The sequence below is a fragment of the Pan troglodytes genome, chromosome 3 (assembly GCF_028858775.2).
Source record: "Pan troglodytes isolate AG18354 chromosome 3, NHGRI_mPanTro3-v2.0_pri, whole genome shotgun sequence".
In the NCBI taxonomy this organism is placed as follows: Eukaryota; Metazoa; Chordata; class Mammalia; order Primates; family Hominidae; genus Pan; species Pan troglodytes.
Genome location: NC_072401.2, coordinates 87,357,935 through 87,385,264, shown reverse-complemented (window position 1 = coordinate 87,385,264; position 27,330 = coordinate 87,357,935). Strand labels below are relative to the sequence as shown.

General features: G+C 36.3%; 1 protein-coding gene across 9 annotated transcripts in view; it reads right to left on the bottom strand.

Moving 5' to 3' along the window:
• ARHGAP24 (Rho GTPase activating protein 24) overlaps positions 1-27,330 on the bottom strand; it is an 859,252-nt gene that overhangs the window by 12,763 nt on the left and 819,159 nt on the right. For all 9 annotated transcript variants that reach the window (XM_063808953.1, XM_001144292.8, XM_016951816.4 and 6 more), the window contains 3 exons: positions 20,587-20,719; positions 17,783-17,856; positions 15,058-15,179 (listed from right to left, as the gene is read on the bottom strand). In XM_063808953.1, coding sequence (XP_063665023.1) covers positions 15,058-15,179; positions 17,783-17,856; positions 20,587-20,719 — 329 coding nt within the window. The remainder of the gene's footprint in view (positions 1-15,057; positions 15,180-17,782; positions 17,857-20,586; positions 20,720-27,330) is intronic.

Sequence of the window (27,330 nt, the reverse complement as noted above, 5' to 3'; positions counted from 1 at the left end):
ATTAACGATAGTATTTTAACTAAATTTTTCAGAGATAACCTTTGTTAATTTGAGAAACTTTCTAATTTTTTTATCTGCATCTGCGATGATTTTTTTGTATCTTAAAGTGGTGTATTAATACAGTGTAATACAGTGAATTACATTGATTGATTTTGGCTAACCAACCTGTCTTCCTGGGTTGGTTATAAACCCACTGGTCCTGATTTATTATCCTTTTTATATGGTGAAGTCAATCCAGTAAGGTTTTGTTTAGGATTTATATGTCTATATTCATGAGGGATATTATTCTGTATTTCTCTTTTCTTGTAATGTCTTTATCTGTTTTGATATCAGAGCAACACTGGCCTCATAAAATTAGTTGGCAAGAATTCCCTCTACCTCTTTTTTTCTGAAAGAGTCTGTGCACAGTTAATATAATTTCTTCTTTATATGTTTGTTAGAATTCACCAGTAAATTTAAGTTAGAGGTGTTTTTGTTTTTGTGGGAATGTTTTTAGCTACGAATTCGATTGCTTTACTAGTCTCAGTTTCTTTCTTTCTTTCTAATCTTGAGGGAGCTTTGGTTTGTATCTTTTAAGGAACTTGAACATTTCATCTCCATTGCCCAATTTCTTGGCAAAAAGTTGTTCATAATAGTCCCTTATGATTATTTTAACATCTGTAAGATCTTTGGTAGGTCACTTCTGTTAAACCTGATATAGGTAATGTAACATTGTTTTTTCTTTTCTGATCAGTATGATGAGTTTTATCAATTTTATTGATCTTTTTAACAAACTAGCTGTTGGTTTCACTGGTTTTCTAAATTGTTTTTGTTCTCTCTCTATTTTCTTGATTTTTGTTCTTATCTTCATTACTCCTTGCCTCTGTTTCCTTTGGTTTAAATTACCTCTTATTTTTGCAGCTCTCTGAAAAGGAAATAGATAATTAAATTTAGGTCTTTATTCTTTCTGATATAAGTCCATAATTATATGAATTTTCCTCTAAGCACTACTTTAGTTGTATCACACAAACTTGGTAGAACTTTTTCCTTTCATTTAGTTTTTAAACATACCTGTATCTTTATATTTTAAATGATGTGTATACAGTATAGAGTGTTGAATTTTTATTTATTTTATCTCTGCCTTTAGACTGGAATATATAAGGCATTAAGATTTAATGTAATTATTGATATGGTTGAGTTTAATTCTGTCATCATGGTATTTTTTTCTACTTGTTGCATCTGTTAATTGCTCCTCTTTTATTTTTTTATGTCCTTTTTTTAAAAAAAAGTTTATTATTATATAACATTCCATTTTATCTTTATTGTTGGCTTATTACCTAATACTTCAGTTTATTTTTTAGTAGTTGTTCTATGTTTATAACATTCATATTTAATTTATTACGGTCTACTTTTAAATAATATTGCAACACTTTGCATACAAATTAAAAGTCTTAAAGTAGTCTGCTTTCATGTTTGCTTCCATTTTCTGTCTTTTATTCTGTCGTTGTCATACATTTCATTTCTGTATGTATTACATATCCCCTGTTACATTATCTTATTTTTGCTTTATACAACAGGTTATCTTTTAATAAGAAAAAATATTATTTTATATTAATCCACATATTATTGTTGTGCAGTGCTCTTCACTTCATTCATCTGTGTGCACATGTGTCTATCTGGACTCATGTTCCTTCTGCCACAACGACTAGTTAACGTTTCTTGTAGTACAAGACCATCAGTGATGAATTTACTCACAGATTTTGTTTCTCTCAAAATGACCTTAGCTCCTTTTTATATTTGAAAAATATTTAAATATATTCACTGGACATAGAAATCTAGGTTAATAGATTTTTTTCAGTACTTCAAAGGTTTTGATCCACGTCTTTTGGTTATATAATTTCTAACAAGAAATCTTCTGCAACATATCTCTTTGTTCTTCTGTATGTAGTGTGTCCTTTGTTCCTCAGTCTGCTCTTAAGCTTTTCTCTTAAATTGGATCTCAGCATTTTATGATGTGCTTTTTTGTGGCTCCCTTTATGTTAATTCTGAGCTTCTGAGATCTTTGTGTTTGTAATTTTCATCAATTCTGTGAAAAAAATGAGTATTTTTTCTCTGTGCTTCATGATAGTTTCTCTTATGAAGACAAAGTTTTTATAAGTCTGAATTTATTCTTTTTTTTTTTTTTTTTTTTTATGTTTCCAAGTTATTTCACGGAGGATAATGGGCTCCAATTCCATCCATGTTTGCTGCAAAAGACATGATTTCATTCTTTATACATATACACCACATTTTCTTTATCCAATCTTCTGTTGATGGATATTTAGGCTGATTCCATGTATATGCTATGGTGAATAGCGCTGCAATAAACATACCAGTGTAGACACCTTTTTGACATGATTTCTTTCCCTTAGGGTATATTCACAGTAGTGGGACTGCAGAATCAAATGGTATCACTATTTTTAGTTCTTTGAGAAATCTCCATACTATTTTCCATAAGGATTTTACTAACTTACATTCCCACCAATAGTGTATAGTGTATAAGCATTCCCTTTTCTTCACACCTGTGATGGTTAAAACTGAGTGTCAACTTGATTGGATTGAAGGATGCAAAGTATTGATCCAGGGTGTGTCTGTGAGGGTGCTGCCAAAGGAGATTAACATTTAAGTCAGTGGGCTGGGAAAGGCAGATCCACCCTTAATCTGAGTAGGCACCATCTAATCAGCTGTCAGCACAGCTGGAATATGAAGTAGGCAGAAAAACGTGAAAAGACTAGACTGGTGTAGCCTCCCATCCTACATCTTTCTCCTGTGCTGGATACTTCCTGCCCTCAAGCATTGGACTCCAAGTTCTTCAGTTTTGGGGCTCGGACTGGCTATCCTTGCTCCTCAGCTGGCAGATGCCCTACTGTGGGACCTTGTGATCATGTGAGTTAATACTTAAACTCCCCTTCATATATATATAATATATAAAAATATACTATATATTATGTACTATATATATAAAATATATACATTATATATATTTTTATATATAATGTGTGTGTATATATATATCTCCTATTAGTTCTGTCCCTCTAGAGAACCCTAATACAGCACCCTTGGCAACATCTGTTGTTTTTTTGACCTTTTAATAGTAACTAACCATTCTGACTCATATAAGATGGTTTTAACCCATTTATGCTGGAAGCTGCAATTATGAGTGAAAAATCAGAACTTGGCAATGACCTTGAGCAGTAGGATATAAATAACTCCCACATGCTTAGTGTTCCAATAATGGAACACTAGGCATAAGTAGATTAATTTGTATTTCTTTTATGACTAATGATGTTGAGGATTTTTTCATGTTTTTTGGCCACTTGTTTGTCTTCTTTTGGAAAATGTCTGTTTGTGTTATTTGCCCATTTTTTAATGTTTGTTTTTTTCTTAAGTTCCTTGTAGATTCTGGATATTAGCCTTTTGTCAGATGCAGTTTTCATATTTTGCACATATTTTTCCCCTTTCTGTAGGTTGTATGTTTACTCTGTTCACTGTTTCTTTTACTGTGCGAAAGCTTTTTTAAAATTGTCTCATTTGTGTATTTTTGTTTTTGAGGACTTCGTTATAAATTATTTGCCTAGACCAATGTCCAGAATTTTTCTCAGGTTTTCTTCAGTATTTTTATAGTTTCAGGTCTTATGTTTAGCTCTTTAATCCATCTTGAGTTAATCTTTGTATATGGTGAGAGGCATGGGTCCAGTTTCATTCTTCTACATATAGCTATCCAATTTTCCCAGACCCATTTACTGAATCGAGTGTCCTTTCCCCAGTGTATATTTTTGTTGACGATTAGCTGGTTGTAGGTATGTGGCTTTATTTCTGGGTCCCCTATTTTGTTCCAGTAATATATATATCTATTTTTATGCCAGTACCATGTTGTGTTGGTTACTATAGTCTTGCAGTATATTTTGAAGTCAGATAATGTGATGCCTCCACGTGCTCTTGAACATGGGAGAGTTTAATGATTTTATTAACAAGAATACGAAGAGCTCCTGAAGAAGTCATTCAAAGGGAAAAAAATCCACTGAAAAGCTAATCATCATAAGGATTGTTTACAACAGAATCTGGCAAGACTGGAGAAGGGGACATTTTTCTCCTTTCATTTCATACTTCTATGAAAAACTGGTAGCAAAACCCAGGAATATAAAAATTTTCTGCTCTTCAGTTTTTTCTAAGAAGCAAAAACAAAGCTATTTATACATTTATAGAAAGGATATTTCTATGGTTAAAAATACTAAAGTTGTGGGTACCAAATATATTTTTTAAAAGTAAAGATCAAACACTTCCCTGTTATGTCACAAGTAATAAAAAGAACTGCTGATAATACCCAACCTTAAGAATTAAAAACAGGGGTGGGCAAATCACTTGAGGCCAGAAGTCCGAGACCAGCCTGGCCAACACGGCAAAATGCTATCTCTACTAAAAATACAAAAATTAGCCACGTGTGTTGGCGCACACCTGTAATTCCAGCTACTCGGGAGGCTGAGGCATGAGAATCTCTTTAACTTGGGAGATAGAGGTTGCAGTGAGCTGAGATCGCACCACTGCACTCCAGCCTGGGCAAAAGAGCAAGACTCTACTGTCTCTGTCTTCTCTTCTGTTGGGTTCAGGAGGCTTCTGGGCTGAACATACGGAGATTCCTGGACAGTGGCATCCCCAGAGAGGGCATGGAAGCTTCTACTCTTTCTGCCATACTTCACCCTATGTATTTCTTCCATCTCTATCCTTTTGTAACATCCTGGTCACGGAGTTTGAGGAACGCCATGGCGGTCGCCTCCGCGCCCACTCCAGCCTCCTCCTCCTCCGCCGCTGCCGCCGCCGCCCGGCCCACTGCTCCCGCCCCAGTAGCCTTGGCCGCTGCCCGGGACCAGCGGGTCCGCGGCCGACTGCGCTGAGAAGACCGCGGGCAGGGGGCGGCGCCGCCGCCTCCCCGGCCGCCCGCCGCCGCCGCCGCCGCCGCCGAGGTGAGGTGCCCCGAATTTATTCTTTTTAAGTTTTCTCCTAACCTGCTATTAATCTCATCGAGTGTAATATTCACTTAAGTGATAATTTTCATCCTTAGAAATTCTATTTGGACTTTAAAAATACATTTGATCTATCTCTTCATCATGTTACATTTTGCTTTACCTTCTTGAACATATTTACAGAATATAATAATAATATCCTTGTCTGCTATCAGAAATGACTCAATCACATTTGGGTCTTTTTCTATTAGCTATTTTATGTCCTGGTTACAGCTCATATTTTATGATTCTTTGCATGCCTTGTAATTTTTAGTTGTATGGAAAACATTGTGGGCTTTATACAGTTGGTTACTGAATTTTGAAAAAAATACATATTCTAGATGTGTTGGACTTCGTTCTGGCACAGAGTGAAGCATCTGGGGATTAGCTGAATCATATTTATTATATGTTGATAAGCTTAATTTTTAGAGCAGTTTCAGGTATACAGAAAAATTGAGCAGAAAGTACAGACGGTTCCTATATACCTCCTCTCCACAGCCTTTTTAAACACCTTTTTCCCCTTTTATTAACATCTTGCATTAATGTGGTATATTTGATATACTTGATGAGCCCATATTATACATTATCATTAACTAAAATCCATAGTTTACATTAGGGATCACTTTTTGTGTTGTATGCTCTATGGGTTTAGAGAAATACATAATGTCATGTATCCATCATTCCAGCATCATACCGAATAGTTTCACTGCCCTAAAAATTCCTTATGCTCCTGGTATTCATCCTTCCCTTCCTCCCTGAGCTCCCACTGGATCATTTAAAAGATGCTTTAAAATTTGTGAGGACTAATCCATAATTTAAATCTTAGCACTAAGGTAATACCTTTGTGAGAACTCTACACAATGCCTCATTATCAGGACTTTGCACTCTTTTTGTGGGAAAGACAAATTATTTCAAGCTCAGTTTGAGGCCCAGAAGTTGTTCAGACTATGCATCTCTGGTAAATTCCCTCAAGTCTTGTGTAGTGTCCTCTCATGCAAACATAAATCAGTTCTCATCTACTCTCCGTAGATTTCTGGACGCTCTATGTCTAGTTCTCTCTTCCCTGTTTTCTACTCCCCCAGATTCTAGCTCCCTTGGGCTTCTCATTGTCTGACCTTACTCTCTTCAGCTCAGCAATACCTGGATTTTGCTTGCATTTTTATTCCCTGTGATACAATGTGAAAACTGCCTCCCAGTAGTAATCTGAGGCAATAACTGGGTTCCCCTCATTTGTTTTCTTTCTCTTATGAATCATAGGCATGTATTGCCTGTTGTCCAATGTCTAAAAACTGCTGCTTCATATAGTTTTCTGGTTTTCTAGTTGTTAAATGTGAACAATCTCTATTCCTTCATCATGACGGGAAGCAGAATGCAATATTATTTGTCAGTATTTTAAAATAATGCTGAAAAAGCATTCTAAAGGTTTCCTTGAAAGCACATATCTATTATATAGATATGGATATGCTTATACAGCAAGGATATCATTAATGGCTACATCAATATTTGAATGGTAGCAAGAAGAAGAATAATGGTAAGGAATGTATATAGAATTTTTCAAGTAGAACATAATTTTAAAAGACAGTATTTAAAAAATAAAGCAGTCTCCATGTTTTTCAATAGAATTCATGTCAGTTGACTGCAAATAGTATGTTAACAGCCAAGAATAATGAGTTTCATTCACTTAAACATCCACCAAAATAAGAAAAGAAAATAAAAATAACTATTATGGGTTAGTAAATATGTAAGGTTCATTTTCCAACCGGTGCAGTTTTTACTGAAATGAAATAAAACCATTTCACTTGGATTACACTCACTCAGATCAGGCTAATGCTGCAAACACCTATTGTATCTCAGGGGTTACTTCAGCTTTAGAGTATATTTGATTGAATTGTAATTGTGCATGTATAAAATGCACAGCAAATGACTAGGAGGCATGAGAACAAATACAAATTTGATCTCAGAAGTCAGAGCCTGTGAGAGATAATGCCTGTCTGCAGTCTGATCACTACCTCTCTTTTTCAGCCAATCCCCAGAGCTACCAGAGTTACTTTTCTTTTTTAAAACTTTTGTTTTAATTCAGGGGTATAACTGCACGTTTGTTACACAGGTAAACTTGTGTCATGAGGGTTTGTTGCACAGATTATTTCATTGTCCAGGTATGAAGCTTAGTACCCGTTATTTTTCCTGATCCTCTCCCTCCTCCCATTATCCACCCTCCAACAGGCCCCAGTGTGTGTTGTTCCCCTTCCTCTGTCCATGTGTTCTCATCCTTTAGCACCCACCTATAAGTGAGAACATGAGGTATTTGGTTTTCTGTTCCTAGGTTAATTTGCTGAGTATAATGGCCTCCAGCTCCACCCATGTCCCTGCAAAGACATGCTCTTGTTCATTTTTATGGCTATACAGTATTCCATGGTGTACATGTACCATGTTTTCTTTATCCAGTCTATCATTGATGGGCATTTAGGTTGATTCCACATCCTTGCTATTGTGAACAGTGCTGCAATGAACATATACATGCATGTGTCTTTATAATAGGATGTTTATATTCCTTTGGGTATAAGAGTTACTCTTCTGGCCGGGCATGGTGGCTCACGCCTCTAACCCCAGCACTCAGGGAGGCCAAGGTGGGCGGATCACCTGAGGTCAGGAGTTTGAGACCAGCCTGGCCAACATGGTGAAACCCCATCTCTACTAAAAATACAAAAATTAGCTGGGTGTGGTCGCAGGTGCCTATAAACCCAGCTACTCAGGAAGCCCAGGCAGGAGAACCACTTGAACCTGGGAGGTGGAGGTTGCTGTGTCCAAGATTGCGCCACTGCATTCCAGCCTGAGTGACAGAGTGAGACTCCATCTTGAAAAAAATTAATAGTAAAATAAAAGAGTTGTTTTTCTAAAACAAAAAAATCCAATGTCAACATGCTCTTGCTCAATAGTTATCAAAGATTCCTGAATGCAGAATGGTTTATAAGGCCTTGAAAATATTGTGAAGTCTTTCCAGCCATTCTTTCACCAATCTTCCCTATATGCCCCGACATCATTAACCTTACCAAAATTTTCACTTGGATGCACCCTGATCTTTCTTTCTGCTAAAGACTGAATGTTTGTGTCCCCAACAAGATTCATATTTTGAAATCCTAACCCCCAGTGTGATGGTATTAGGAGGTAAGGCCTTTGGGAGATAACAAGGTCATGGCAGCCCTCATAAATTAGATTAGTACCAGCATAAAAGAGATCCCAGAGAGCTCCTTCACTCCTTCAGCCAAGTGAGGACACAGCAAGTAAACAGCTGTATGTGAACCAGGAAATGGGTCCTCACCAGATACCTATCTGCTGGTGCCTTGATCTTGGACTTCCCAGACTTCAGAACTTAATAATAAATTTCTGTTCTTTATAAGCTACCCAGTCTATGGTGTTTTGTTATAGTAACTCCAGTGGACTAAGACACTCACCCACTTACCAATCTATATTTCTTTTTCTGGTGGAATGACTCTTTAAATGTCCCATCTGTGATGGTTCCCCTGACCTCTAAGAAAAATACCATAATTCCCTACTTTTGATCTCATAGGCCTGTGACATATCCTGTATATAACATTTTTATACTATAATTGAATATTTAGTGGTTCAAATCTGCAACTAGGCTAGGCTGTAAGTTCCTGTAGGGCAAAACTTTTCCTTATGCATCTTTGCATTCGCAGGCTTACTGATGAGCATTGCATAAAGCAGTTGCTTAATGAATATTTATTGAATGATAAATTAAGACATATTTTAAAAGATTATTATTGTGAAGAGTTAATTCTACCCTCAGATATGATCTAATTTTATATACATCAGGAGAATGAATAAGAAAAGAGGAGAAACTTATTTGTGGAAGTAAGAAAATGAGTAGATTCAGAGAATGAGGAAGGGCAGAAGAAGACAAGAGACCCTGCTTGGGTGGATTTGGGAGAGTTTTGAGAGACACTGCGTGGCACGGATTTGGGAGAGTTTTGAGGGACACTGCATGGAATGGATTTGGGAGAGTTTTGAGAGCAGGGGAGACAATAACAGAGTACTTTAAAACAACTTTCTTACTGTAGTTTTGATTTGCATTTCTCTAATGATCAGTGATGTTGAGCTTTTTAAAGTAAGTTTGTTGGCTGCATAAATGTCTTCTTTTGAGAAGCGTCTGTTCATGTCTTTTGCCCACTTTTAATGGGGTTGTTTTTGTTTTTGTTCTTGTAAATTTGTTTAAGTTCCAATGAGATGCCATCTCATGCCAGTCAGAATGGTGATTATTAAAAAGTCAAGAAACAATAGATGCTGTCAAGGATGCAGAGAAATAGGAACACTTTTATGCTATTGGTGGGAATGTAAATTAGTTCAACCATTGTGGAAGACAGTGTGGTGATTCCTCAAAGATCTAGAATCAGAAACACCATTTGATCCAGCAATCCAATTACTGGGTATATACCCAGAGGAATATAAATAATTCTGTTATAAAGATACATGCACACATATGTTCACTGCAGCACTATTCACAATAGCAAAGACATGAAATCAACCCAAATGTCCATCAATGATAGACTGGACAAAGAAAATGTGGTACATATACATCACGGAATACTTTGCAGCCATGCCATAAAAAGGAACGAGATCATGTCCTTTGCAGGGACATGGATGGAGCTGGAAGCCATTATACTCAGCAAACTAATGCAGGAACAGAAAACCAACCACCCCATGTTCTCATTCACAAGTGGGAGCTGAACAATGTGAACACATGGACATAGGGAGGGGAACAACACACACTGGTGTTTGTTGGGAGAAGCGGGGAAGGGAAAGCATCAGGAAATGTAGCTGATGGATGCTGGGCTTAATATCTAGGTGATGGGTTGACAGGTGCAGCAAATCACCATGGCACATGTTTACCTATGTAACAAACCTGCAAATCCTGTACATGTGCCCCAGAACTTAAAATAGAATAAAATAAAACAAGTTTAAAAAAACACACAAAAAACAACTTTCTATGCATTAAGAATGCAGTCAGATTTAGTATTTTCTCTAGAGACATAATAAACATCTAACTTGTTTCTAATTATTTTTGGATGCAAGAACACTTTTTCGTTAAATACTGACTCATGCTGAAGAGTGGGCCAGGATGTAGCTAGGTGGTTTATGTGCTCAGTGAGGTCTCCTGAAAGTCTGGTTGCTGTGAGCTGGTTTCCCCTGGGGCCTGATTGATCCTGGGTTAAATGAAACAACTACACTCCCAGGGAATGGGGAGACGTTCCCGTGACCCCCAACAAATTATGATAACAGATGGGATTATTTTGCTTCTCCATTTTTCCTGTACTTTAAAAACAAAACAAAACAAAACAAAAACAACTTATGTACTTGTGCACCTATCCCTTACACAATTATTGGTGTATCTAGAGAAATTTACTTTTCTCATTGGGTATCAGGTTTCTTATCCACAAAGGAGGCAGGGGGACACTATGCAATTTTTAAAAGATTTCTCCTCAAATAACAAGATTTGCAACAAGAGTTTAAAGAATAACAACAACAAAAACACTGACTTCTAGGAAGATTATGGCAGCACAGTATTGGATCTCCTGAAATTCTCACATAAAAACAGAGCAACTAGATAGCAAAGTCAAAACTCATGGGCAACATTTCCAAAAAACTAGCTGACAGGGTATCTCCCAAAATCCCCAAATACATGTTGGTCGAGACAAATCCCCATTTCCACAAGGCCTGCATGATGTCAGTGTCTCTGTAGAGGGAAGGAAAGAGGAGCAATGGGGGCTCTGATGGTCCTGGAAATAGAATATCCCCAAAGCGCCCTATAGATATTCACTGGAAAATGCGAAGAGTTAATTTAAGAAGAGCGGCTAAAAGTGGGAGGGATTGCACCTAGTCCAATAGAGGTGGCCGATGGCAAGGTCTGAAGGAGTGAGACATCCAGCCCCTAAGATCTCTCCACACTGACCAGCCAGGACTCCCTTCCAGACAGGGCTTTGCATGGAGGGGATACTGCTAAGAGAGAGGTGAAAATTGGGAAGGACTAGGAGAACAGAAATGAAAAAACGGGAAGAAAGACCAATGAAAATCAACAAGGCAATAAAGCCAGGACATCTCAGGAAGCAAGATGTCATATTTTTTGATATGATGTGAAAAAACAGATTGAGCTCTGTGAAGTCAGAAAAGCTAACCTGAATGGATCCTTTACACACACATGGAGTTGTGACAACATGTCATTTGGAAAATTCACTGAGTTATGCTAATCTTCCAAATCCTGACACACGTATTTCTATAGTATCAAAGATACTATAGATTTGTTAATATCAACACTAATCTCACCAGAAAAGTGCTTAGGAATTTAGGAAGCTGTCAAGCTCAAGGTTTTGAATACAAATTTGTCACATGCAAGTTTAAATTTTGTCAATGGCAACAAACTCTGACAGCTGTATTTCTTGAAGTGAAACGTTTAGTTCATTTTTGAGAATGTGTCTGCTAAATGCTCTAGTCTGAATAACTGTAGTTTGTCAGTTGTTCTTTCAAATAAAAATGGAGTTCCAAGAAAAATCAGTTAGTTCTGCTCAAATATCACACAAATGCTTCCCCTTGAGCCAATCATTGTGTTACTTTTAGAGGGAGTATGCAGAAGTGCTTTATACAGACAGCCGTCTCTGCACCCTAATATGAAAGAAATGTGTTCTCAAGGTTGTATATTTAATGCAATTAATATATTTTACTGTTCAGCAAGAACATTCCTAAGTAAAATTGGAATTTTCTTCCCTATTGTAAATGCGTGGTGGTGAAGAATATGGTGCTAGTTGGGTTTGGTGGCACTGCCTTGATTTGTACTAAGGTGCCAGCTGCTGTACCCGTCACTGCTTTAGCACCATCTGTGCAAATGTCAACACAGTGAAAGGGCAACAGCATCTTCATATTACTATGAAAATACATTTGAGGCCATGGACCTCCTGAATGCATCTCTGGGGCCCCCAGTTATCTGAATATTACATTTTGAGAATCTCTAGGCTGGAAAGACATCAATACAAGGACCAGTAGTGAACATTAAGTGGATAGATTTACACACATATCTCCAAAGATTAAATGAGGACTAAAATGGAGAGGGAATAGTGTATAATGGGTATATATTCTGAAAGCATATAGTATAAAGATTAAAAGAATAAAAGGAGGATTAAAAGAGCACATGTAAAGAATTTTGCAGTAACCATACTGGTGTTGGTATTGTTACCCTGAGACTACTGTGTGTGTGATGAGTTATAGAGCAAATGATTAATTATGAGATGTTCTAATTCTGTTATCCTCAGTGTCTTTGCAAACCAGGATTCCTTGGAAGAAAGGGAATAAAACTGTAAAGAGAAAGGAATAAATAAAAACCCTGTAGTTATAATTTTGAATTGTAACTAATGTGAACTTGTGAGGCACTTTTTTTAATAGGTAAATGTGTATATATGTTTATTATGCATGTAATATGTACACGTGTAGTGTGCATTTATATCTACTAGCTCTGACCACTAAAAAGACTAGAAACAATGACCAAGCCAGTAGCAATGAGTATCACTGGCACTAAGGATCTAGCTTGCCTTAAAATATCATTTCCCCACTAAAAGAAGTCAGGAGTTTTTGGAAATTGACTGATTCCAGGTTTGGGGCATAAAACATATGAGCCTAAGAAATCTTGTCATACTACAAAGAAAAATAGCTACCCCAAACTAGGAAGGCCTGTCAAAAGAACTAAGAAGACAACTTGAAGATGCTTCCACTGGCCAAAGATGGGAAAATTTGAGATTCAATGAAGGACAATAATTACAATGTATTGACCAAGCAAATTGATTTTAATACATGACTTTATAATGATATTTTTTAAATATTCACAATAATATGTATACTGGGAAGACAAAGAAAATAGTACTCATTTTTAGAGGAGTTAAAAAATCTGTTTATGTGCTTTAAAAACTGGTGAGTAAAGGGAAAGACTCAAGCAGCATTTATCTTGCCTTTTAAAGATACCATTGGGTTCCTAAGTAGTAGATGAGAAGAAAATTTTTTAAAGTGTTCAAATTATTAATTTAAAAATTAAAATATTGCCACATGGATGAACCTTGAGGACATTATGCTAAGTGAAATAAGCCAGTCACAACAAGTATAACAGGTATATGAGGTACCTAGAGTAGACAAATTCATAGAAACTGAAAGCAGAAGGGTAGTTGCCAGGGCCTGGGGGAGAGGGAAAGGGGAGTTCGTGTTTAATGGGTAGGGAGTTTCAGTTTTGCAATGTAAAAAAGCTCTGGAGATGGATGGCGGTGATGGCTGCAAGACAATGTGAAAGTACTGAATGCTACTGAACTGTGAACTTAAAAATGGTTAAGATGATACATTTTATGTTATGTGTGTTTTACCACAATAACGAGTTGAAAAAAACACATAATTACAATATCAGCATTTCAGCTTCCAGCGAATTAATAGCTTTAGGAATTTTATTAAGTTCGCAAAAAGAGAGATAAAGTGACATTATGTGTCTCCTGATTAAAGGACACAACACAATCAAAGGTCACGCCAAGCAGATCAAACATGAATTTTATCCAGGTCCTAACTTGTAGGAAATGCAGAGGGCAGAGAAATATTAATATATTACATTGCACCATGAATCAACAAATCCATGAATCAACAAATCCAGACTATAGGAAACTCTACAAGTGAAATAACATGATTTTTCAAATGGCAAATTATAGGGGGTGCTGTATATTAAAAAATTCTTAAAAGGTATCAAGTAAAGGAATAGGAAATTTAAATGTAATGTCTGGGAAGTCCATTTGGGTGATAAAACTACAAAGAAACACAAAGAAATTGCTATAATAGTCTGGATATTAGGATGACAGACACTGGGATTGGGTCAGGGCACAGGAAGAGTTTTGGGGATGCCTGGAAAAGTTCTCTATTTTTAAATATATAGTTATTTGTAGAGGACTTGTTTTATATAATTCATTAAGATGTATGTATGTGTGTGTGCATGTGTGTGGTGGTGTTCTGTATTGCACGTATTTTAATTTATAATAAAGATTTCAAAAAACAATGGATTAATGTATCTCCAAGCTTCTTGTAGCTTCAAATTTCATGTTTTCTAATGTCTGTTAAACTCTTCAGATAGAAATTAAGTTTTCTGAACTATCTCATTGCCAAAAATCTGATGTTCAACTTATATTGCCCTTGGCGTTTAACAAAGGAAATCAAACTGAAGTGATGCAGGCAGACATGCAAAAGCTTTTTTTCTCACACATAAGATCTAAAAAAATGAAAATATTGGAATTTTAAGGAAAGGAACGGTATCAGGTAGTAAAATCCAGGTGACTGAGGGGGACATTTTGTTCTAGACTAAATAAACCCGGAGTGAATCTAAAAATAATTATTGTTTCTCCTTTCCTTTTTCTTTTAAATTCTGAAATCATAAATTAGTCCAGTTTGTAGCAAACAATGTTGCTGTTAATGACATAGAGCACCTAGGCCTGCTGGGAAAAAACAGAAAGTACAGTTCATTGTGGAAAATAATTGAGACACTTTGTAATTTGAACAACAAAAATTCTTTCATGTTTTAACCTACAAATAAACAAGCAGCATTGTCTTATAAAAGACCATTTTTCCCTAAGTCAGTCAAATAAAATCAAAATTAATGAAAATATATATTAACTGAAAATAATAACTTTTTGAATTTTCTGAAAATTGTAGTGAACTCACGAAGTGAGGTATTTTTTTTCAGTTCTTGAATACTTTACATATGATTTATGAAGGTTTCATTTATTCTTGTAAGGCTAATGAAGAGGCATTTAGTATATTTTATGTTTAGTCAACACAAACAAAAAATATCTGACTTTCAAAAGGAATATTTTACATTTAAAGAACTTCAGTTAATAAACGGAGTTGCCATGTATTCACTTATTACCTTGGTTTGCTCAGAGATGAGTAGATTCTGGCCAATCAAGAGATAATTACTTCTTCTTTTGATAAGGGTATAAGATAATCATTTACTTACCCTCCATGATAGTCAAAGGATCTTCCACTTTGGGGCGCAGGATATTAGGACCAAAGACAGTTGCCAAGTTCTGCACACTCATTTTGTTAACTCCCGAGTAGGACTGTACTTCATCCAAGAATCTATGGAGTATAAGCATATGATTGAAACACAATGGGATCAAATTTGCCAGTGGAAGAAAAATCGATCATTAGAAAATTTACAAACTAAAGTTATGTTCAAAGATGACTATGGAGACAGAATTATTTGGATGTTCACCCATCTGTCACTCAAACATAGGGACAATGTATTGCAAATTAGGAAGGATCAAACTTTATTTATCATATCAACTATCTGTCTTGGCCTGGCCTGTTTGATTTCCTCTGTCAATCAAAGGAACAGGTGTGTTTGGACAATACTAATATGGACTTGAGAGTCAACAACGTGGATTCCCTTCCAATCCCTCAATAAAGTAATAATTTTATATCTCTATTCAATTAGGGGACTGTAGATAAGACCAGCCGGTAGGATGTCTTTTTTAGACAGGAGGAATTAACCCTTTTTGTGGAGTAATTTGTGAGCTTCAAAATTATAGTATATTAAGAAATGAGATAAAATACAGGCCGGACATGGTGGCTCACACCTGTAATCCCAGCACTTTGGGAGGCCAAGGCAGGTGGATCACCTGAGGTCAGGAGTTTGAGACCAGCCTGACCGACACATGGTGAAACCCCATCTCTACTAAAAAAAAATACAAAAACTAGCTGGGTGCAGTGGCGGGCACCTGTAATCCCAGCTACTTGGGAGGCTGAGGCAGGAGAATCGCTTGAACTCGGGAGGCGGAGGTTGCAGTGAGCCAAGATCGCACCATTGCACTCCAGCCTGGGCAACAAGAGTGAAACTTGGTCTTGGAAAAAAAAAAAAAGAGAGAAATAAAATGCTGTAGAAATTAAAACACAGTTCTAATGATACAAAAAATTGCAAATGCAAACTGTTTCTATTTATTAGGTGCTAAAAAGTAAGAGGCATGAAATAATAGGAGAGATTGTTTTCATAATCCTTCAGCATTCCTTCATTCCCTACCTCCTCTTCATTTATACAAGAGCTTCTATAATTTCATGGCTTGCTAATTGTACTGATGAGATAAAGAGGAAATAATGAAAAATTAAAATAACATATTTATATAGTACTAGTATGTGTCTGTCACAGTGCTAATTTATTAAATTCTCAAAGCATCTCTCTGAGGTAGGTACCATTATTGTCTCTGTTTTACAGGTGAGAGTCATGTGGTACCAGAGGGGGGATCTTCTCCAAAGACAGAGTTAGTAAGGGGCAAAGCTAAGATTTGAACCCACCAGAGGATGTGACACCAGAGGCCGTACACTTAACTACTATATCATGACTTTTAAAAAAGGTGCCTATTTCCACACATTCACTACTGTTATACAGCCTAAACTATAGTAACACTGAAGGCAAAAAGTCAAACTAGCATTTCTTATTTAAATTACCAGAAATTAAAAGTCTGCTTAAATTTTTCATGAGAAGTTAGGCATTTCTATTGTGGAGATAAAGACTTACAATATGGTTCCAAAGAAGCTTTTTCATCCCTTTTACTTAAGGAGAATGTAATCTCTGTCTCACCCACTAGAATAACTTGAATTAGTTCAAAATGTTTGGATTATAAGCTTCCATATTAATAAGTCTAAGGTGTCAATGGCATGATTCCCTGCTTTTTCAAATTCTGGAACACCAAGGTACTGTTTGCTTCTAAGTATAATCATCACTAGAGGAACTTATTGTGGGAGGACTTGGAATTTCTACTCAGTTACATTGACAATTAACACCAAAATGTCTGATATTAGTCTTAGACTTCATAGTTCCTAGTCCCTTGAACACTTATCTAATCATAACACCAAACACATACATAAATGATGCACTGTACTCAATTAAAACTTTGAATTTTATTTTAAAATGGACTGGGAAGCTATCATGTAAGACACCCTGCAGTGACTTGTAGTGCCAATCATTACTCTCTATTTAAATTTATTCTGTTTCAATTTTGCATATTTGGTTTCTTAAACAGGAGCACATATATGGCATATCCCATCCCAGGTCTTGAGTTATACATTGAGAGGTATATTTTTCAGTCACAATTATTTTTCTGGCACAATTATTTTTCTAACAGAATTCAGTTACAAATGTCTTTGATGAAACCTGAGGTGGGAGAGAAATGGAAAGAAAATAACATTTATTGAATGCTTACTATATACTAATCATTTAAAATATAATTCAATTTTTAAAACAACTATGTGAAATATGTGTTTTCATTACCATTTTACCTATTAGGACCCTGAGACTCAGAAAGAATAAGAGAATTGCATAAGACAGGCAACTAGTCAATGGCACAATCTTGGCTCCCATGCAGATGTTTCTCATGCCAAGGTGGCATGCTTCTTTTCCTAAACAATGCCACTTCTGAAACAGTACAAAAAACTTGATTGAAGTTCAAAACAACCTATCTTTAGTGTGTAGAGGCAAGAGAAACTTCAAAAACATCACATTTCAAAATTAAGCAATTTAATGCTCAAAGAAGCCTCTGAGATCACCTTGTCCAATCTTTTAATTTTACAGAGGCCAACACTAGGGCTCGAAGTAGTTGAGTGATTTTATTCATTGTCAAACACAAATTAGTATCAGGCTAAATATGTCTTGTCTTGTTTACGTTTGTCCTTAGGACAGTTCTTACCTGCAAATATACTTGAGGAGGTTGTAATTTACCACTGGCAAACTCTTCACCTGCTTTGCTAATTCCTTAACACCCTGAGTACAAAGAAGAAAATAAATATTATTTTTCTACACGTTGGCCTTAGAATTAAAGCAAGTGGAAATGGCCATATAATTTTTTTAAAAATTAGTTTCACATGTTATCAGTGAAAGATCTTGTCCCGAAAACTTACCACCATCACAGTGAATATTTTAGATATATTTTCAAAGATGTACAAGGATTTAAAATATCTCCATAAGTACTATTTGTGGAGAAACAGATTCAAGTGAAGCTGTTATCATTTTTAACATATGCTCACAATTGACTGAAAAGAGAAGATAAGCTCATTTATTAATAAAATTATTTGAAGAAGAGTAAGTGATGTAGTGAGCATCCTTCCCAGTTTCAGCATGTACAGAACATAGACAAATACATCTACTGACAAAAGTCTCTCAGAGCTGGTCATGTTTAGGATACATCATTTGGGGAGGGAGGATAATTGAAAAAAGTGATCTTTCTGGAAATTTCACAAGGGACGAATTTATTTGGTTCTTTTCATTATATGACTTCCCCTAAAATGTAAATGATAGCAGAAAAGCCAATGGATAATGTAATTTGCTTTCTTCTTCTGCCCATAAAGGTCCAGATAGTAAATATTTGAGGCGTTATGGGACAAATGGTCTCTGTTTGCAACCACTCACCTCTTCTGTTGTAGTGCAAAAGCAGCCACAGACAATGTTATTTAACAAATGGAATAAAACTGCATTTATAAAAATAGGCAGCAGTTAGGCCGGGTGCGTTGGCTCACGCCTGTAATCTCAGCACTTTGGGAGGCTGAGGTAGGTGGATCACGGGGTCAGGAGATCGAGACCATCCTGGCTAACAAGGTGAAACCCCCATCTCTACTAAAAATACAAAAAAAAAAAAAAAAAAAAAAAAATTAGCCAGGCTTGGTGGCGGGCACCTACAGTCCCAGCTACTTGGGAGGCTGAGGCAGGAGAATGGTGTGAACCCTGGAGGCAGAGCTTGCAGTGAGCCGAGATCCTGCCACGGCACTCCAGCTTGGGCCACAGAGCGAGACTCTGTCTCAAAAAAAAAAAAAAAAAAACAAAAAAACAAAAAACAATAGGCAGCAGTTTTTGACATGAGTGCCAAGAAAATCTAATGGGGGAAAGAATAGTCTTTTAAGAAACAGTGCTGGGACAATTGTATATCCACATGAAGAAGAATTAAGTTTGTTCCTTTCCTCACACCAAAAACAAAAATGAACTCAAAGTGAATCATAGTTCTAAATGTAAAAGCCAAAACTATAGAAGTCTTAGAAGAAAATACAGGAGTAACTCTTTGTGACCTTGTATTAAGCAAAGTCTTCTTAGATATGACACAAAACCACAACTGATTAAAAATAGATAAATTTGACTTCATCAAAATGCACAACTTTTGTGTTTCAAAGGACACCATCAATAAAATGAAGAGACAACTCACAGAATGTGAGAAAATATTTAAAATCATATTTATAAGGGACATATATCTAAACTATATAAACTCTTACAACTCAATACTATTAATAATAAGGCAAATAACCCAACTGAAAATGGGGAAATAATCTGAATAGTATTTCTTCAAAGGCAATATACTAATATCCAATAAGCACATGAAAAGATGTTCAGCATCATTAGCCATCAGGGAAATGCCATTCAACCTTCAATGAGATACGACTTTACTCGTGTTAGGATGGCTAAGATAAAAACAACAGGTAACAAGTGATGGCAGAGATTTGAAGAAATCAGAATCTGCGCTCATTGCTGGTGGGAATTTAAAATGCTAGAGCCCTCTTGAAAAACAGAGTCACATATGGCCCAACAATTCTACCTTCTAGGTATATACTTAAGAGAAATAAAACCTTAGATCCATGCAAAACTTTGTACATGGATGTTCACAACAGCATTATTTATAATAGCCAAATAATGAAAAAAACCCCAAAGGTCTCTCTGATGAATGGATGAATAATGGAATATTGTTTAGAATTAAAAGGAATGAAATACTTATAAGTGGCACAACATGAGTAAACTTTGAAAACAGTGAAAGAAGCCAATCGTGCACACACACCAAAAAAACATTGAATGATTCCATTTATAAGGAATGTCCAGAATGGGCAAATCTATAGGGGCAGAAAATAGATTAGTCGTTGCCATGAGCTGGGGAAAAAGGAGAATTAAGAGAGGGTATGGGGTTTATTTTGAGGCAATAAAAATATTGTAAATATTCTAAAATTAGATTTTGGTGATAATCGAATATCTCAGAGTTGCACAACTGTGAGAATATACTAAAAAAAACCGAATCATACATTTTAAATGGGCGATTGTATTGTATAAAAATTATACCTTAACAAAGCTGTTTAAAGAAATAGCAGTAGGTAGGATTTTGTATAGAAGCCACTATTTGAAGTGGTTTGGGTCCACACGATTAAAAGATTATGAGACACAGCAGTCACTTCTTTTGTGTGATGTGTGGCCTGACATAGCACTGCATTTATCATTTAGGGAAAGAAAGCGGCAAGTCGTGCTGATTTAATTTATTCAGCCATATTCTTTTTTTTGATCAGAGAGGGGATCGGAAATGGTACTTGAGCTGTATACGGAAAGTCTCAGTGTGTGTGAGGTCAATACAAAGGATAGTGGAGAGTAACACTGGGATAGGGCAATGGAAATTTACAGATTTAAGACTAAGAACACAGAAAAAAATTCCAAACAAAAGCTTATTTGGAAATAAATGCATCAACTTACTGCTTCCTCTTCCTTGCTGAGCAGTTTGGCACATGACAAAAAATCTTCATACTTCGCATAAGGAATAACTGGTTCTGGAAGTTCTCGGAGGTACAGCTTAAGAAGTGATGCCACCGTGTGTACATCTGTGTTGCTGTGGAGACAGAAGTGTGAAGATATTCTTTGGAGTAAACTTCATACCATTCTATTTATTGTTTTTCAAGAGCCCAGGAGTCAGAATTCTATCCAAGTTGGCAATTGAATGAATCAACCCAGTTTTCAGAGAGCACTCATTTATGTGATGCCTATTAGATGCCACCACAGGTGGGGAGAAGAAGGCCTAGAAGGATCTATAGAATCCTCAGTGTGAGAGTGGAATGATGGCTACCAGAGGTTGGGAGGGATAAGTGTATGTGTCCGTGGGTGGGGTGGGAGTGGGGATAGTTAACGAATACAAAATATAGTAAGGTAGAATGTATAAGATCTAGTATTTGATAGCACAACAGGGTGACTACAGTCAACAATAATTTATTGCACATTTAAAAATAACTAAAACAGTATAATTGGAATGCTTATAACACAAAGAAATAACTGCTTGAGATGATGCATAGCCCACTTACCCTGATGTGATTATTACAGACTGTAGGCCTGTACCACAATATCTCATGTACCCCATAAATATATACACCGACTATGTACCCATAAAAATAAAAAAAATTAAAGAACCCTCAGTGTGATTTGAACATTCAAGCATTTTTCTTTATGTGTATTTGATGGTAAGCAAAGGTGTTAACTTAAGAAAACAATGAGAATATATTAGATCTTAAATAAAATATACTGTAATAAAATTTACAAAAAAATACCAAATCTATAGTTGGGCATATGTGTGTATTCAATATCAAAATGAATTACTAAATTCTTGCTCATCTCTCAAAATGTTGGACTCATTTTTGAGAAGGTGTTGGTGTTTGCCTATAGATACTCGAAGCTTAGTGTGACATGCTATAAATTTTTAACAGAGCTCATTTTGAAAATAATTGATTCTAAGCATAATTGCTTGTCTAATATTCTAAGATGGCTGGGAATCCTTAGAATGTTCTAGAAAAGAAGAGAAATGCTATAAAAATAAACAATGAAAACTTAACGTCCTTTACATAACTTGAATAATTTATTTGTATCCTCTTCTGAGTGTGAGTGGCAAGATAACTTACTAAAATATTAATTTATATTTTGTCTTCTGTATCTTATATTTCCTGTTAATCCATGAAGATGGATAATAGTAAAGACAGCAAGAATAGAGTTTTAATTTGTGTGTGGGAAGTTGTTTTGTTTTTGTATTTCAGGGAAGAATAAGCAAAAGTCTGAAAGGAGAGTTGATTCCTGGAACCGGGAAGAGTAGTAGTGAACAACTCAGGGAATTCTTTACCTCACTCCCAAGCTGTGCTGCAGGAAATGACATGTCCCCAGAGAGGTGTGCTCTGAGAAGTTGGGAGGCAGGCACTGGGGTTTCCTGCCTCAGTGAATATTCTCTTATCCCAGCGGTGGCATGGAAGCAGAGCCAACTGTATGAAATTATATGAGCTGAGACAATGGGCTTCTTAGCTCTCAATTTTGGGCCCATGGGCTGATTCCATCAAATATTTACTGCACATCTACTCCTAATGGGTATTATAGAAACCCCTGGGCTAGGACCTCAGGGGTTTAAATAAAAGAGGCATTATTCTAGCCTGCTCACTACTTGTACCCTAGTCAAGGCTGCAGATACTAAGCTGATAATAAGACAAGTATGTGATTACAAAATAAGGTGAGTGGAAATAAGGAAAATTATTGCATACTATCTAATAACAAGACAGGGTTTGGAGGTCTTCTCTGAGAAAATGATGTTGGAGCCAAGATCCGAAGGGTGTGTAAGGACAGAAGGCATTTCTGATCAAAGCAAGGGAGAAAAACAGCCTAAAGTGGGAGGAAGCCTCCTGTCCTTGCAGAATTGACAAAGGCTAAGAAGGTCAGAGCCCAGAGTGGAAGTGGGTAAGGTCTGAGCTGTAGGCGGTAACCTCATGGACCATAGGACTTCACCTCCTTCAGGGTAAGGACTGAGGTTTTCCATTTTGACACTGGGGTCTCTCAGAGCAGGCATAGTGTCAACTGTTTTATAGATGTTAAAATGATGGAAGTTATCTGAAAGGGCTTGTTTTAACTAGCTAATTTTATTTTCTTGATAATTAAATAAATATATGTTTTTCTTTCTAAAATTCTGACCTGATAAACACTATAGAAGAGGTCATCTTAAAACCTTGTAAAGAAAATAAAAATCGTGTTTCCAGGTCATCTTCAAAACTGCAATCCTCATTAATTCCTAAAACTAAATTCCAAAAAATTGTTTGAAAAGACAGACCTAAAATAGTCTCAATGGTAAGACAAGGAAGACACTAGTATTTTTGTTTGTTTTCTGACAAACCACCGTATTTCATGTGCATCAAAGCCTTCTGTGTTTTTCTTGCTATATCTGCCCCATGAAGAGACAGCCATTAGTAGTAAAAAAAAACCACAGCTTGGGGAAGGATATGCATAGCAGTCAAATATTCCAGTAAAGTATTTCCTTTTGATTCCACTCTAACCCAATCTACCATCATGACTCAGATTTGTTTGCCTTCAGAGTCAATCACAATTAGCCATAGGTAGTACAGAAAGAAAAGAATATAAAAATAAAATATAAAATAAATAAGTATATATTTCAATATACAGAGTATGTTATGTATAATTTGCATGACTATATAAACAGAAGCTATCAAATATTTATGAATAAATACAATAAATAAATGAGACAATAATGATAAATAAGAAACACATTTAACAAGAAATCTGCTGTAAAGTTTCATTGATGATCTATTTATTACATTGACTATTCCCAAACACACTGTTTTTAAGGTAACTTGCTTAGCACTTTACTGTTTTGCTTTTAATGAAGTGAAGCATTTTATAAACTATGGTATTGAGAACCTTTGAACACTAGATGGCGAGATTGCAAAGTTAGACAATGGGATGGTGTAAAAATTGTGAAGGATGAAGGGCCGCAGAATCATTCTTCCTCTACCAGCAATTTTCTTAGCACCAAAGCTGCAGTAATGTTCCAAGAATAGGAATATTTGAGCCATGAATCAAGGTAAGAAAGGTGGAGTGGGATGATTATTTTATTCCTTCCCAGAAGTGATACATTATAAGAGTTTTCTAGCATTATAGTATATATGCACACAGCTAATTATATAGAAATGATGAAGAAAAAATGAACAATTATATATATTTTTTTGATTAACAAAGGTTATTAACTTTTTGCTTAAAGGCTAAAATTTAAAAATTTATGACTCTCTTTTTGGGGCTTCATTAAACTTAGGCTACTCAGTAGAGATAGAGAGTTCCGCATTTTTCTAGAGTTTTCATTTTTGCTTTGTCCTTTCTCACTGAAGAAAATAATCATTTCTGGATAGAATCTAATATATTTTTCCAGTTCTGATTCACCTCAAGAGGTTCTCAGTCACATGTCCTAATTGTCAGCAGGCTACCTATTGCAATGGGGAAGTCTGGTGTTTCTCTGAAAAATATCTTTGTATGTTCAGTCTATAAAATAGCAACCCTGTCAATCTTACTCTCTAGCCTTCTATCTCCTATTGAAAATCCACCACTTTGCCAAATTAATATTTACTTCAATATGTGTAACCAGTTAATTAGATATCAATAATATGTGTTAATTGCCCAATGTACCTAAAAGAAAGTGCCATCTTTGTCTCAGAGAAATACATTTCAGTCTTCACCAAAGTGAAGTGAAGTGACTGCATTGTGGCAAAAGTCTATGTACAATGGAGAATAAAAATCCTTCACCTAATAACAACAACACATCTGCAAACATCAAGGCCTCACTGAAGGCCAATGAGTAGGTTATGCTATTAACCCCATTTAGGGTACTTTAACAGGAAACTGCACAGACAAAAATTCTTTTTGGCTAATCACTGAGATACGAGATGCTGTAGAGTCATGCTCTTTGGTATGTTAAATAAAATTGAAACTGGCCCAAGGAGTCCTCCCTACAAGCGCCTAACTGCAACCTAACTCAGTACCAAAAACAAAGTGAAAACCTAACTAGGAACAAATAGCTGAGTTTCAGCCAATCACAGGCAGCTGTTCAAACCATGTATGAGATGCATACCATGTAATGGGGCTGTCTCTGTACCTCGCTTCTGTTTTCTGTAGCTAACTTCTTTTTCTCTGCCTGTAAATATAACCTGCACATGTGGTAGGGTGGAACATTCTGAACCATTTTGGCCCAAACTGCTGCTAGATTCTAGAATCACAAAAAAAGCCAATGAAGATCTACTAAACTAGATTTGTTGTAATTCTGTCTTTTAACAGGTAGAAGTTCAAAACTATTTGCTAACGTAAAGTCATTATACAGACTCAAGTCCCTTTCACTCAGCTGGTAGTAGAGTCTTTTCAGAAGGTAAGATATATAATCAAGCACATTATATCCAGTGGCAGGAAAAAGGCAGCATGAGATAGGCCCAAAGATCTGAGTGAAAGAGCTATCAGACCAGGAGGAGCTTTGTAGCATATGTCCCTTAACTGAGCAACATATAAGTTTGGTTCTTATATTGTACTTGGACTTTAGGTCTGAATCGTGTTTCCTCCTGGTTATTGCTTTTTTACAAACTTAAAGGGAGAATTACATGAGGCTTCCTATGATTGACTTAATTTTATATTCTGATAGGTCTACTTTGATCATTCTGGGATCAATCATTCACTCAACAAGTAGTTCCTGAACACCTATGATGTGCACAGCCTCATGCTAATGCTAGGTGAAAAATAAATGAACAACATTTATTCTTCGTTTGAGTTTATATTTCTAACTGATCACCAACACTTTTCCATACCATGCCTCATTTTCTTCTACTTCGTAACACTTTCTGTATATTCTAACTGCTGAGTTTCTGCTAGGTATGTGAACTGAAGAATGTTCTTTATATTTCCTGGAAATTATCTGTCCTACTTATCATCTAGGTGCAACATAGGCCTCTTATTAATCTGAACAAGGATAAAGGAGTCTGACAAGAATCCCTCCTTGCTCATTCTCTATCCCCATTCCTCCTTTCCTCATAAACATACTTACACACACTGATAAATCCAAATGCCACCATAATTACAAGTATAATATTACACAGACAAAACCTTGGAACATTTAAGCCTCAAAATTAGAAATGGGAATTTTTCACTCTGAATACTATGTAGAGAATACGGTATAATCCCTTGGTTTAACTGAATAGAATGAATTTTCAATGCACCCACACAGGAAGTTATTAAAGATATTGTGAACTTATCTGCAACAAGCACAATGAGATGACCTAAAACTCACTAAGAATTAAAAAAAAATAATAATGTCATATCCATCAGCCTCCAGGGAGAACGTACATGAGACTGAAAGCATTTGGCAGTACTTCCAACACCAATGCTACCACCAAATGGTCTCGCTTAAGCAGTCCTCTGCTTTGCCTGCTGAGTTCAGCAAGACACAGAAAAGCAATTCCAAAGACACTAAGCAGCTCCAGACTAAATTCAGCATCTCTTTAAAAAGTCTGGTTCTGTTCAAACTTATTTTTTTATGTATCTGTCAAAACGGATGCACTTTTCAGCAGTGAAACTAGAATCTGGTTAAACTGTCATGGCTTATTGCACAGTTACATAAATGTCACCACTGAATTATATACAAAACCAAAGGACTGTTTCACCTCCAGGCTAAGTGCTGGACTGCATTGAACTAGTGCTTGTCCCAGTAGAATTATCCTGGTTTAAAGCTACTGATGGCAGAGAACTGCATGATCCTGCTATGGTCTGAATATCCCTCCTATCCTCTTCGTACATCAAAGCCCTAACTCCTAATGTAATGGTACTTGGAGATAGGGCTCTGGGAGGTAATTAGGGTTAGATGAGTTCATGAGGGTGCGGCCCTGGCCTGATGGGATTAGGGCTTTTATAAAATGAGACACTAAAAAGCTTGCTCTTTCTCTCTCCCCTTGTCCAAGAATCCAGTCAGAAGACAGTTATCTGCAAGCCAAAAAGACAGCCTTCACCAGAGCACAACCATATTAACACCCTGATCTTAGATTTCCAATTTCTGGAACTGTGAAATAAGAAGTTTCTGTTGTTTCAAGCTACCAGTCTACAGTATTTTATTATGACAGTTTGAATTGACTAAAACAACCCCCAAGTCTACTTTTGGTGAGCTTGTCTATAAAACTGTTGATGGAACTGTCAGAGTACCAGGTAAAGAAATGTTATTGCAAAAGCAGAAACATGCTTTCAGTTAATGTGAATTTATGGAAACACTCTCAGATAAACCAATGTGATATAGAAAACAAGGATTCACAACCTTGGCTGCACACTGGAATTACCTGAAAACTTTTTCTAATAATTGCTGACTAGGTTTTATGCATTCTGGTATAATTGATCTGGGTTAAAGCTTTGGCATTGATATTTTATTCTCACATGCAGCCAGTATTGAGAAACACTGATATAGAACATGTATTTGGAGTGGAAAATTCCAAAGAAAGGAGGGAGTTCCAATGTGTAATGGTCACGAGTTTAAATCTGAACATTTCTAACATCCGTGGGAGCCTACTAGTTACATATTTGTCTTTCCAGTATTCCCCAGTGGAAGACGTGGTGGAAAGAACGTTGGTGGGGACATAGTGCCTGATATGATTTGGCTCTGTGTCCCCA